Consider the following 13,163-nt stretch of genomic DNA (forward strand, 5'->3'; position numbering starts at 1 on the left):
AGCAAATACTCTTTTCTTTTGTTAAGCACGGCTCTCCGGAGCAACCGTAGCTATTACTGCTCCTCCATCACAAAAGATCTACGGAACTGAAAAAAGATCTGGAGGATCTTAGCTTAATCGCAGCCTGGTTTAATGACTTTGTTGCAGTAAAGTGACCAAAAATGTGACCAAAAATCATTACCATTTCACATTTTTGCCATCTTTCTAATATTCAAAAGCTCCCCCCCCCATTTTATAAAAACACTACTAACTCCCTCCAAGTGGCCGCTCCTCGGGTGCCCTTCTGGAGGGGGAGGACGTGCGGGGATGTGCTGGAAGGCCCTGCAGCACACCTAGAGCAAGCGCCTCTCAAACCACCTTCACGACCATCAACACAACAGGCAAAAATGTGCTGTTTTCACACAAAATATCACTAAGTTAGCATGCGATTTTTTTTCCTATTTATTTTCAGCAATTTATTTACAAAAATTGTCATATAAGTTAATAACATAAGCACTCTCAAAAAGCCATTTTCCTACAACTTTATCTTTAAATATGTCAAATATTTTTTTAATAAAAACAGTAACCATTTTTTAAACACTCAGACTCAGAACAGTATCTGCCAAACAGCAGCAAATTTAGTTGTAGGTACTTATTGCAGTTACTCTTAACTTGATCATTTGTATGTCCAATTTTGTTTTTCCAATACTCCATGTGCACTGTGCAAAGATTTGTTTCCAGGATACGAATAATTGTGCAGTGCACAACATCTGTTGCTTTGCATTTTCTGAGCTTTGCAAAGCATACTTCCCTGCATTCACTTAAGTATATGAACTGACAGAAGAGATATATGGTCACAGTACAAATAAACTGACAACAGCAACAACTCGGTACTGAAAAGCATCAAAGTGAAGCATCTCGTGTAGCCTGAATAGACAAAAGCCAGGAAATTCAGAGCGATGCACTGAACTCTGCTCATGAATTGGCTGCTCATTTAAAATTGTAACACACAGGGAAGAAACAGCCACAGCTAGATTAGAGAACTATGTGGCAAACAAAGTTACTATAGTGTTTTTGCTAGTTTTTAAAACAGACATTTAACATATTCTTACCCCTACTACTAAACAAGAAGCCAGGGAAGGGGGAAGTTGTGCCAGATCTTTACCATCAGTACAATTTTTTTTTCCATCCAGTCCCTTACAAAAGGGATAGATACATCAAGGGTCACACGAAAATTCAGATCTAGAATTCTTCAAAGCCTTTTCTCATTATTTATTTCATTTTAACAAACGTATTTCTCAAATTTCTGTCTGTTGCCACTGGCAGAGAAAACAGGAGCTTCATACTATTAGAAAGGAAAACTAATGCTTCCTTATAAAAAGGCCAATGATGGGCCTGGAACAGAATTTTTAATATGTACACAAGTTATTTGGGGATCAATTGAATAATTTCTTTGATCCATTCTGGTTTCTGATTCTGGTTTTGCAAAAACTAAATACTCTGCCATATAATCATTCTAAATGCTCTGGCTTACAATCATATTAAAAAATCTTCAGATTAAGTATAGCTTGAAGCATTCTGATGGTTTTGCAACTTGAGGGCTTACGTATTCATTATTTCAATCTCAAAGTAGAGCCATGTTCTTGTAGGTAGATACACGCAGAGCTCAAGATAAGTTCTGTTCTTGTTATCTTTAATCTCTAACATTTGTAAATAACATTCAATATGTGCCATCTGCAGCACACACTACACTGAAACATTTAGCAATATTCAGCTAGGATGACAAATGTAATTTGCAAATGTCATTGCAATTCGCCTGCAAGCTGCTCCTCCAAAAATCACGCAGAAGAATTCTGTGGGCCACTTTATTCTTGCTGTGTTCTCAGCATGTTTAAATATTACAGCATATTCATGCTACAGACGTGTACACACATGAGAGCTCATCTCCAAGAGATGGGTTTTAGCTGTGGGTCGTGATATCTCCTTATAAGCTACTTCAACTCCAACATCTAATTCTCTAATGAAAACAAACTACCTTGACAAATAGTTTAAAGGATGGAGTAAAAAAACCCAGCGTGGCTCAAGACAATCTTTTTACAGTTAGAATTCTCTTCCACAGCAACATACGAATCACATTATTTATTCTTGGTAATGTCAGCATTGATTTAGAAAACTGCTTTGAGTTGAGCACACGTACATGCTTAAGAGCCAGAACGTGCCTCCTATAGCTGCAACACCCATCTCTCCCAGTGCATGCCAGAAGACAGTTTCCTTCCAGAAAGACAATGGCAAAAATGTTTCAACAGAGGTTCAGAAATACAGTAAGTATAAGGTCATGGCTTTACCTTTCTTGCTTTAAATCCATAGCATGCAGTTTATTCAATCAGAAGAGTAAAGATCCAAATTCTACCAAATTCTACCTTAGTCGGGGGGAGCACGGGAGAACATGAGGGGACGACATGTGCCCACAGTAGAGTAAATTGAGGATATTCTTCAATCTTAAAAAGGAACAAACTGAAAACCTGGGGCAGGAATAAAAAACAGAGGCACCCTGCCAACCCCTACATAAACAGTTTTAAACACTCCCAGTTACTGTCACGATAAAGATTCAAACAGAGCTCAAGACTTCAAACAACTGTGTTCGTCTCCGGGCACCAAACCCATTCCCAAAAAATAAGCATAGCTAATGCTGTTCTACACCATAAATGAGCCACTGTTGACAACAGTAACTAAATAACAGGGATTGGGGTGTCACATGAAACAAAACTCATTGATTCTTCTCCAAAAAGAACTGCTAATTCCAGTACTGCCAAACGTCCAGCTGTGCAAGATGCTTCTTGTTGCTCTACTAGACTTGCTACCTTTTCTGATCACTCCACCAGGAAACGCAACAGGAGAGCAGTTATCTTGAGCCATTACAGGAAGAAAAGCGTTCTCTTTCGGTAGAAGCAGTGCATTTTAATCTGCATACTTTGACAAAAGAATACAAAATCAGTGTTCATAAAGAAATTTAGGTTCAATCAAAAAAAAAAAAAAGACAAACACTTTAGATGAGTTATGTAGTGTTTTTTTCCTTTAAGTAGCATTGTCACTGAAAAGTATAAACATGAAGTCGGTTACTTTTAACTTCATGAACACTTTTGGAATTAAGACAGTTGTCATTAAAAAGGCATAACTAGATGGCAATGCATATGAATAAATAAAGCCAAAGAAATATCAGAAGCCTAGTTATTTTTCAAAATATTAAACAAGAGGATACCAAGTCTTATGCATACCTAAATACACATTTAAAACTGTGAGCAGTATTATGTGAAAGTAACAACTATCTTCATACATATGTATGTTGTACCTTTGAAACAAAATAATCAACCTCTTTTCCAAATAATGAAAAAAAATCACACTACCTTTCCTGCGGGGGTCCACAGCAAACACTTGGATAGTAAAATTTCAAGTCCCACGCAATGTAGGAGACAGGCAATACTGATGTCTTCAGCTCCTAATCATAATCTAAGTAAAATCCAGGTATTCGGACAACATCTACATGTACAGCATTCCACCGTGAATGAGCGGTGGTAATGCAGCACAGTTACTCATACAAGAGCAGCAGTTTCCAACCTGCTAACAACGCATTTTTGGCTGCTGCGTTGACAGGCTCCTGACTTCCCTCCAGTCGCAGTGTCACATGCGCAACTCAATTTTGACTGTACTTGCAATTGCATATAGTCCGCTACCCTTGCAGACATGCTCCTAAACTGGGAGAGGGGAGTTTTTGGTTTCAAATAAAAGGGGAAGGGGTCCTGAACTGCCAGAGGGGACTTCCAAAACCTCTTCCCTAGTGAAACAGCAATAGGCTTAAAGCTGGTATCTCTCAAACTTCTGAGTCTACACACAAAAGTATTTTTGTGACTCCTACGCAGTTGAAAAAGGGAGGTTCCAGTCACTTATTTCAAATTGGTAGTGTAAAATACATTTTTTTTTTATATGTGTATGTGTGTATATATATATATACACACACACACACATATATATATATATATATATATATAAAGGTTAACTCATCAACTTTACAGTTGCACTCAACTCCTTAGTACGTCAGAGCATGGCAAAATCCAATTAACTCAAAAAACTGACAGTTAATGTCTATGACACAGGAATCAATTTAGAAAAAGATCCCAGTATAATGTAATTGCAGAGGAACCCCAGCAGTAATTGACAAAAAGGTCAAATTTTAAAAGGAACAGCAGATACCACCACAAAACTAGCAGATGTTCGTAAAGGATCATCTGTACGAAAACATAAGCATATGTGAAAGAAATCCAACACTATCATGAAATCAGTTGGTGTCTAAAATAATAGCCGCTCCTTATGGCAATATGGTAATAGACGTATCAGATACTCAACACATTATGGCTTTTTGTCTGCACATACTGTTACAACATACGTTGTAGAAACCAGGACCGCTGATTTCCTTAAAGGGAGGACAGCAGTTACCTGATCCGACAATGTTAAGGTACACAAAGAATATGCAATTCTTCAGGTTTATGAATCTCACCTTTTCAGCTATTTAGGCTTTTTTGTAAATTTTTTAAAAAGGATTAAAATATTTTTAAAGTACTGCACACACTGAAATAAAACCTTGCTTCTAAAGACAGCGCATAATATAGTTGGATATACATAAATGAAACAAAACAAAGAAGGATTTCTTCTGTCTAGTAATTATTTGTTGTTTGTTTTTCGGCACAAAAGCAACAGCTATTAGTTACCTGCTGCTCTTGTAATATATACAGTTAACAATAAGGCATGTCTAGAATGAGAGGAAAATTGTTTTTTGAAGTTTTGTTTACTTTGACTCTAACAAGAGCAGATGACAGACTTTCCTACTTTCTTTTTATTTTGGTTTTGTAACAGTAAGATAGAGACAGAAATGTATTAATCTCAGCATGTTTTTGTCAAGAAACAAAATAAAAAGAAAATACACCAGAACATCATATTCTCAATTCTACCCCATTTGTTGTCAGGAACAGCTCCAGCTCCGGAGGCAAACTTACAGGGATTTGCCGTAAGAGAAGCATCCATTAGGCATCCTGACACCCCCACCACTATCTCACGCAAGGTACCATGTAACCACAAACAGTCCAAGGCAAGAAACAGTGGCAGACAGAGAGACCGTAAATGCAGGCAGCAGTCTCAGACTTTGAGCAAACAAAATATTAATCAGATTTTGGCTTTGTTTCCTGTAGACATTACTTTAAAAAAAAAAAAAAAAATAGATGTAGGGCAGTATGTCAAGAATAACACAGCTTCTTGGAAGTTTGCAGAGCACTCCTTGTAAATGCGCGGGACTACCTGGAAGAATGAACGCGCTTTCCGCGCACGCGGGAGAGAGCGGCTGGTACTGCAGGCAAACCTGAGCGGCCTGATGGCAGAATTGGCAATGGGGGTAAAATAAGGAAACTACACCTGAAAGTCAAGATAAGCTGCTTACATCTGTTATAACAGAAAAGATGTAAAGCTGCACAGTAAAGGGACACAAACTGGGGAATGATATGGTAAAATGACAACTAAGAAAAGATCACAGCATTATCTAGAATATAAGAGAGTGGGACAAAATGTTTCACGAAGCTGCAGAACAGAACAACTCACTGACTGATATGCAAGAGCAGTGCTTAGACCCGGGATCTGACTGCATACTGCTGTTTAATGACTTCTGAGGAATATTAATTTACAAGGAACAACAGACTTTTAGCCCTACACCACCAGCATGGACAAAGATTAGTCATCTTGCTAACATATCATGACGGAAAGAATCCAAAAGTGTACATTAAAAATTCTGTTGATACATAAACCTCACACTCTGTTGCACAGAAAGCATAGGAAAAGAAAAAAAAAGAGTTAACAATTAGTCCATAAACTAAAGTTATGGAACAGAAGGGGGCGGGGGGAACCTTTAGGCTAACCTAAACTTTGTGTTTTTACGGCCAATAAGAGTTTTAAGATAATAAAACCACAGTATCAACAATAGAAGCACTCTTGCATTAAGAAAGATCTTAAGAGTTATTACTTTGTCTGAAAGCTAAACAACACCAGAATCCTATTATCTGAAACTCAAGCAGTGCCAGAATTCAAGTTCAATGTATAGGAACAGGCACATGAAGTTGACACACGTGCAATCGCAAACACACACACGTACAGTTTCCAAGATCTAGCAAAGAAACTTATTTTCTCGAACGAATGTTTTAATATCTGCTCTCTTTCCCTCTCTCTGTAGAGAATTAAAGTATATACAAAAACCACTGTTAGACACCCAGTATATGTCCGTTCCTTTCAAAGTATGCAGAGAGGTACATAAGCATGTAAAATACAGGAAAAACAACAGAAAGCACAAACCAACATAAACTTTCCCACAAACACCCAGCTATGAACTCTCCCAGACTGATGGGGAGCAGAGGTGGGAGGGGGGGCAAGATGCACAGAAACAAGAAAGGTCTAAAAGTAACCTGAAACAAAGAACAAATTCTTGTGCGTTTCTTTACCTTAAACATATTTAATTTCTTCAGAAAGATGTAAATCAATAAAATCTTTAGCAGTTTCATGAAGCATTTAGATAAAAGACATGCAATATTTTATGGACTTCACTGAAAAAGATTTAAGAGTTTCTTACAAGCTTAAAGACCATGGGATTGTTTAACTTTGCATAATTTCTTTATTAATATATAGCTTTAAGCTGTAAATTGAATGTGATACATACATATCACACTTAGTTACACTTCAAATTATTTATTTTTATAGCCCTTCCTTAAAAAAATAGTTTTTCTTTTCTAGCTGGACAATAGATAAGTCACTTGGAGAAATTATATTCGCTACACACCAGAAGTCAAAAGCTTTCTATTTGACCAACTAACAACTTCAACAATTCACATTTTGTGACAGTCAGTTCCCATTTCCATTATTTTTACTGACCGATAGACTGACAGATGTCTTACTTTAGAGATCCCAAACAGACTATTGGTATCTATTTCACCCACATCTGTTCCTAAATAGCCTTGGCAGCAGGCCACCACGCACTCGGAATTAATTCTAAGTCCTTTATTGCTAACTCTTTCACTGTTTTGCTGTTTCGGTGATTTTTCCTTTTGAGGCACTTAAAGAACTGGTCTATCTAAAACTACATACACACGTATATAAAAATGTACATTTCAAATAACAAGAAGATATTATATATATTTAAGCTACATATTGATCTTTTTTACTTCATTAAAAAAATATATTGAACAGTATATTAAGCTCTGAGTTGCTCCAGAGATCTTACTTCCTTGTTAGTAAATTAATTTAAAATATTATGTTCAATTACTTTTATAAAAAGGCAAGTTTTATTTGAGAGGCCTTTTATCCAAATACTCGGTCCAGCCTACAAAGTAGGCACCTGAGGGAACAGCTTCATATACCCTCTAGTCAAGTATGCCACACACACAAAACTACATTTAAAAGAAGTTTTGTGGAATGATCCAGACTCTGCACACCAGTAAAACACTGGGTCGATGCCGGTCTAGTTCCATTTCCTGTCTGATAGAAATCTGCTGAGAAACTGCAATTATTGTCAACTGGGAAATCCTGTGGTGAACTCCACACAGATGCAGACAGCCTGAGCGAAGACTTGACTTCTGATATTTCTTTAAACAGCAAAAAGCAAGCCATATTGGAAGGACAGCATAAAGAACAGTGAACTAACGCCATCTCTACTGAAACTGTTCTAAAATACAAATGATTCCTATGTCCACTACTGCTAATCCCCTACAATTCATTAGCTTTTAAGCTTTAGCCATACTGACAAAATATCCCACTCTATTTGTCCTTAAATGTAAGTGACTGTTTTCTCCATCACTTGGAAAAGTTTCCATCACTTATATCAATGCTTATTATCTTTTGGGAACTCAGAAATCTTACATAATATTCGAATCTATATTTCAGACAGCTTTCTCTTCTGTGTTTTTGAAGCAGCATGCAGGAATGAATTGCTCTACAGTTTGGAGCTGTATTATTAATGTACAGAGAGAAGTTTTGGGGTTGTTTTGATTTCAGTAATTATTTTTATAGTGTAGAAAAGCCCTATAGAAAGGAGCTGGAAAAAAATCAGTAACTACTGACTCTGAGCTCAACTTTTCATTGCAACACCCACTGCGCTGTTAAAAGCAAGCAACCAGATATATGTCAGAGGGTCACTGGCTTCTGTGAGAAGAACTGACTCAGTTGAGCTACACACCTGGGCTCCAACTGCAGCGTTTTTGAGAGTGCAGCCAAGCCAGGCATCTTACTACCCACTTTTCCCACTTGACACATCTTCTCCCTCAGGCTCCACACTCAGCTATCTGCCCAGGCCCTACTTCTGCCTGAAGCTTTATCATAATAGAGAGCACCCAAAATTCATAATGGATCACGCTTACTTGACAGGGGAGGGGAGAAGAGGCTGCCGGAGAACTTACTGAGAGACCTTGGGAGCGAACAAGAAAGGAAGCCATCGGAAATCCTCAGTGAACACAGTTAACAAAAATCTCTAGGAGGCAGAAGGAAAAGGGAGAGTAAAGAAGGAAGTCTGCCTGATAATCACGCTGGCCCAAGGGAAAAGAAAGCTCCACAGAAGCAGTGCAATGGGACAGGGCTGTGCACACACCCAGGTTCACACCTGCTTTGCCCAGCTTTGATCATGTCATTTACTTAGGAACTTTTAGCTGGAGCTTTAAGTTCTACTTAGAAGAAGTTGGAAGAGCCAAGACTATATGAGCTATCATGTAAGACCATACAGTGGGACCTTTAGAACTGCAGGTGACAGACAAACAAGGACTTTGGCATGACCAGAAAACCTCTGGTGAACTACGGGGGAGGCAGGAGAGAGGGGAATAAGGGGACGGCCTGGCAGTTCTCTGATTTGCCAGGTTCGTGCGACTGCCATACGAGAAAGATCTTTTCTTAAAGCAGGAAGGAAAAGTGCATAGAAGTCCAAGCAAAACATATTTAGCATCAAGTTCAGGCCATCTGGTAAAGTGTGTGTTCCCTTTCAGAGCCTAAGATAAGTTATTTTAAGATGGCTTTGCTTTGGAGAAAGTGTGTTTAAGCCAAATCTAGGGGAATAGGACCTACCCACACACACCGTTACCCAAGCCAGCTACATATGAGTCAAATCGGCCCAGAGAACACTTCAACAGGGCTCACTTAGAGCAACAAGTGATGTCCAGACAGCCACCGACCATCTCCTGTACCTATTCACAGCTCAGCCCAAGCACTGCACTGCTGTTAAACAAAATGAGAAAGTAGCAGAAGTGGTTCCTCCTAGCACCAGTACACTTCCCACGCTTTCAGTACTCCCTGGCAATTGCAACTGGGCTATAAGATAGCTGGGAAAAAAAAAACATCCAAGTTTCAAAATATGTATTTGACCTCTTCAGCTGCAGAGGTGCAACCATCCTGATGAGAGTATCTGAGCAAGAAGCAAAAACAGACAAGGCTCTCAGTGGAGCCATCCCCAGTGTTGCAATGACAACAATCCCTCTGCGGAGGAAGTTTCAGCTCCTTCTCAGGTCATCTACAGATATGGGCAGAGGCGCACAGAGCCAAGCTGCCCTGAAGAAAGGAGTCACGAGTATTGTTTGGAAGGACACATTTTCGATACACCTTTCAAATGCTGTTTAGGGAGACTTATATTCTCCTTGCAATGTGAAAAATGACCAGAAGGACAGATGGGTCTCAGAAACGCCCCACCAGTTTCCTTTTTAAGATGTTTTCATTCTCAAGGAAGGGAACAGCCTGGAACATCTACCTGGAACAGCCACATATGACACAGTGGCTGGCATCCGTGCTGGTAGAGGACGATACTTTTATCTTCAACGTACTTTGACATCTCAGAGTTTGAAAATCCTATAATAAAGCTCATAGACTGCCACTGACTTAAAAAAATCTAGCACTTAGAAGACAACACTGGCTTTTCTAATTAAACTAATAAGGGAGTCAGACATTAAGAGCTTCTCAGAAACCAAAATATTCAACAGCTCAGTATTACATAGCACTTCATTGTCTCTGAAAACTCAGTTTTGTATCGGCATCTCAATACATGAGCAGTAAAAGCCCAAATCCTGATATAACTGACATCAATTTGTTAGCGCTGCTTTCCACAACTTTCCTGAAGTTCTGCCATCCGCAGCATGACCGACTGTAAGCACAGCATACCCTGCTGCCTCACAGAAACCAAGACAGAAGAGCTTGCAATGTCCGAATGGGTAAGCTCCGGATGAAGAGATCTTACACAGAGTAGCAATCCAGGGGCTGGATTTTCCTAGAAAAAACAGAAATATATTCCTATCTCTGGAAGTATGAAGCAATATGTATTGAAATCCATTCCTCCTATCTGTACCTTCAAAGCCTTCACTGGTCACAATTAAAACACAATCAAGGATCCTAGTTTATGAGATATGGCAATTCAAACTATATTTTGGTAGCCAAAATGTCAAATGGCAAACTGGAGCATTGCACACAAAACTAAATAGTTCATAAATTACATGTCAGATCACACACATAGAGAGCTGTAGATAATTCCAAAAGGCTACAGTGTTACATAACAGCATTACCTAGATGCTCCTACTAGCTCTGCAAGGGGAAGGACCACATGTGTGTCAGCGCAGACTTCATCAGAACTCAACAGTCCTTCCAAAACGCAGACATCCATGCCTGAGCACAACGTTGCATTAACATGGTTATACTACTTAGCAGATAAGAGCTAGTAGTTGTGCACGTGCACTGCATTAGTTTGATCTGAATAGCTCTGGTATCCCTACATGGTTACATGAAATGAAACATAATGATTTCAGCTTTGAACATCTGAGTGTTTGTCTGGAGCAGCAGCAGCACTGGAATCTCGGCCTTCCACAACACTCCTGAAGCTCTGCACCATCCAGACCACCTCAAAAAGGAACATATTACCATAACATAACATACCATAACAAAAAAGGTATTTGGAAGCAACCTTATTTCTCTGTATACAGAGTTAATGGCTAACAGCTGAATCTCAGCCATACCAAGTTCCTTCAAAAACTATACTAAAATAGAATCAGTATTTAGGCCTGGACAAGTTAACCGTGCCATAACAGACTGCAGTTGTGCTGTCTGGAAACTCTGCATTCCTGAAATGCAGCTTTGATTTATCCATGGCAGGAACACTACGAAGCCATACTGCAGTAAACAGGCACTTTCAAGAGAATGCAAATAGTTTTGAAAGTAAGATTAGGTTTTCATATTTTCAGGGGGAAGGAGCAGACGATCCGGACAAATTTGAGGCACATTCCTCTACTTCTAAGATTTGTGTGTAGAATTTTGTTTTACTTGATCAAATCCTTTAAAACAGTATTTTCGCACAGCACATTGCCTTCTTGGAAGAGTTTCCAAGCCAGAGTCTTCTAAAACTTTCTTCCAAGGTTGACCTTAATAGCAAGAAGGATAACAAACAGCACTAAAACAGCGTCTCGAAGGAAAACCATGGGGCCAGGTCCCAGCGCTGCACCCCACCAGCGGCGCGCGGCGAGGGCAGCCGGACACGCGCCCCGGCGCCCCTCGGGGGGCCGTACCCTCCCGCGCCCCGTTCCGGTGGCTGCCAGAGGCACCAACGCGAGGGAAGCTGACGCAGCAGACACAGCCTCAAATCCTCTTACTGTTCTGCCGGGGCCTAAGGAGGTGTAAAAACACCGTCTTCCACGTTTCGTACTTTCAGTATCACGTATAGGGGAGTAAAGGCTCCTTCCAGGGGCAGCTGGAAGATCTGAGATACTCGCGGCGTTACGAACCGTTTCTTTTTTTTTTATCCCCAGCGCAATCTTGGAGGGAAGCGATGTGCCAGAAACCGCCTATTTTAGCTAGTTGACTGTAATCCCGTTTTATGGGGCCTTGCCACCCCCTGCCCTTCCCCGGCCGCGGCCAGCAGCCGCCCCCGCGCCCGGCCCGCCCCCTTCCCTCTCCCACCTGCGGGGCTCTCGGGCAGGATGGGGCTCCAGCGCAGCCGCCGGGCGCTCAGCACCACGTCGCAGCTCCTCCGGCCGATCTCGAAGATGCCCCTGAGCAGCTGCTCCTCCCCCGCCGCGGCCGCCGCGGCGCCCCTGCCCGGCGGGGCCACCCGCCGCCGCCGCCGCCGCCGCTCCTCGGGCCCCGCCGAGGAGGAGGAGGGGGGGGGAGTGGAGGGGGGGGGCGCGGCGGGTGCCGGCCCCGGGCGGCCGGCGGCAGGGCCCACGGCCCGCTCGGGCCGGGCGCGCAGGAAGGGCCCCCTGGCGCCCAGCATGGCGCCGCCAAAGACCGCCGCCGCCGCGCGCGGGGTTGCGGCCGGCGCGCGCGGCGTCCCGGCGGCTGCCAAGGCAGCGCCCGCCCCGCCCCGGGGGCGGCCCGGGAAGGAAGGGGGCGGTCGCCCGGGAAACGGCGCCCGGGGCCGGGCCCGCTGCGTCACCTGCAACCGGCGGCGGGTGCCGGCCTGGGACGGGGCAGCGGCGCGGCTCCCTGGGGCCTCCCGGCTCCCCGGGCCGGGGCAACCCGAGGCCCTCGGCTGTGCGGCGACCGCTGCGGAGGGGCGGCGGCGGCCCTGGCGGTTGTGTCCCGAGCGCCTGCCGCTGCCCCGAGGCCCCTAGCCGCTAAAAACTGACCTTCTGCGTTTTGTTCGAGTCCTATAAGAAACTTTTTGACTTCTGCTTTTCTGTCCTCATCGGTGATATTATTTAACTTCAGAAAACTGTGGTACAACAAGAGTCGCAGTAGCCCTTTGATACAAAAACAGTCAAGCAGTTCACAAGTTTTGCCTACGGCTCAGTATTAACATGTGTTGTGCTGAGTTTCTTATTGCAAAATTGAGTATTACACCCAAACAGAAGTGTCACAGTTACGATATGCACTCAGCATAACAGTTATGAGAAATATTTAAGCTGGAGTCAGACTCCAGTGTGAACTCACACAACATCAGAGGCTGTCGCAAACAGGCCCATGCAGAAAACGTAGCGGGAAGGCTGCCCAGGGCCATCCCTCCTCTTCGTTGCTCAAAGCAGAGGAGGGAGACGTGCGTCTTTGCTCATGCTCTGTAGGTGATCGAGCTCATCGAGCTCACTGCCTGCAGATGTGCCAGCTTTGCTCTGCTATTGTAAAATTCACTGCTGACAATTGCATTG

General features: G+C 42.3%; 1 protein-coding gene across 2 annotated transcripts in view; it reads right to left on the reverse strand.

Moving 5' to 3' along the window:
- The window catches only part of CERKL (ceramide kinase like), a 63,175-nt gene extending 50,777 nt beyond the window's left edge, over positions 1-12,398 (reverse strand). For both annotated transcript variants that reach the window (XM_064515035.1, XM_064515034.1), the window contains exon 1: positions 11,980-12,398. In XM_064515035.1, coding sequence (XP_064371105.1) covers positions 11,980-12,292 — 313 coding nt within the window. In that variant the 5' untranslated portion in view covers positions 12,293-12,398. The remainder of the gene's footprint in view (positions 1-11,979) is intronic.
- Positions 12,399-13,163: the final 765 nt, after the last annotated feature.

Source organism: Dromaius novaehollandiae, chromosome 7 (assembly GCF_036370855.1).
Source record: "Dromaius novaehollandiae isolate bDroNov1 chromosome 7, bDroNov1.hap1, whole genome shotgun sequence".
Classification (NCBI taxonomy): domain Eukaryota; kingdom Metazoa; phylum Chordata; class Aves; order Casuariiformes; family Dromaiidae; genus Dromaius; species Dromaius novaehollandiae.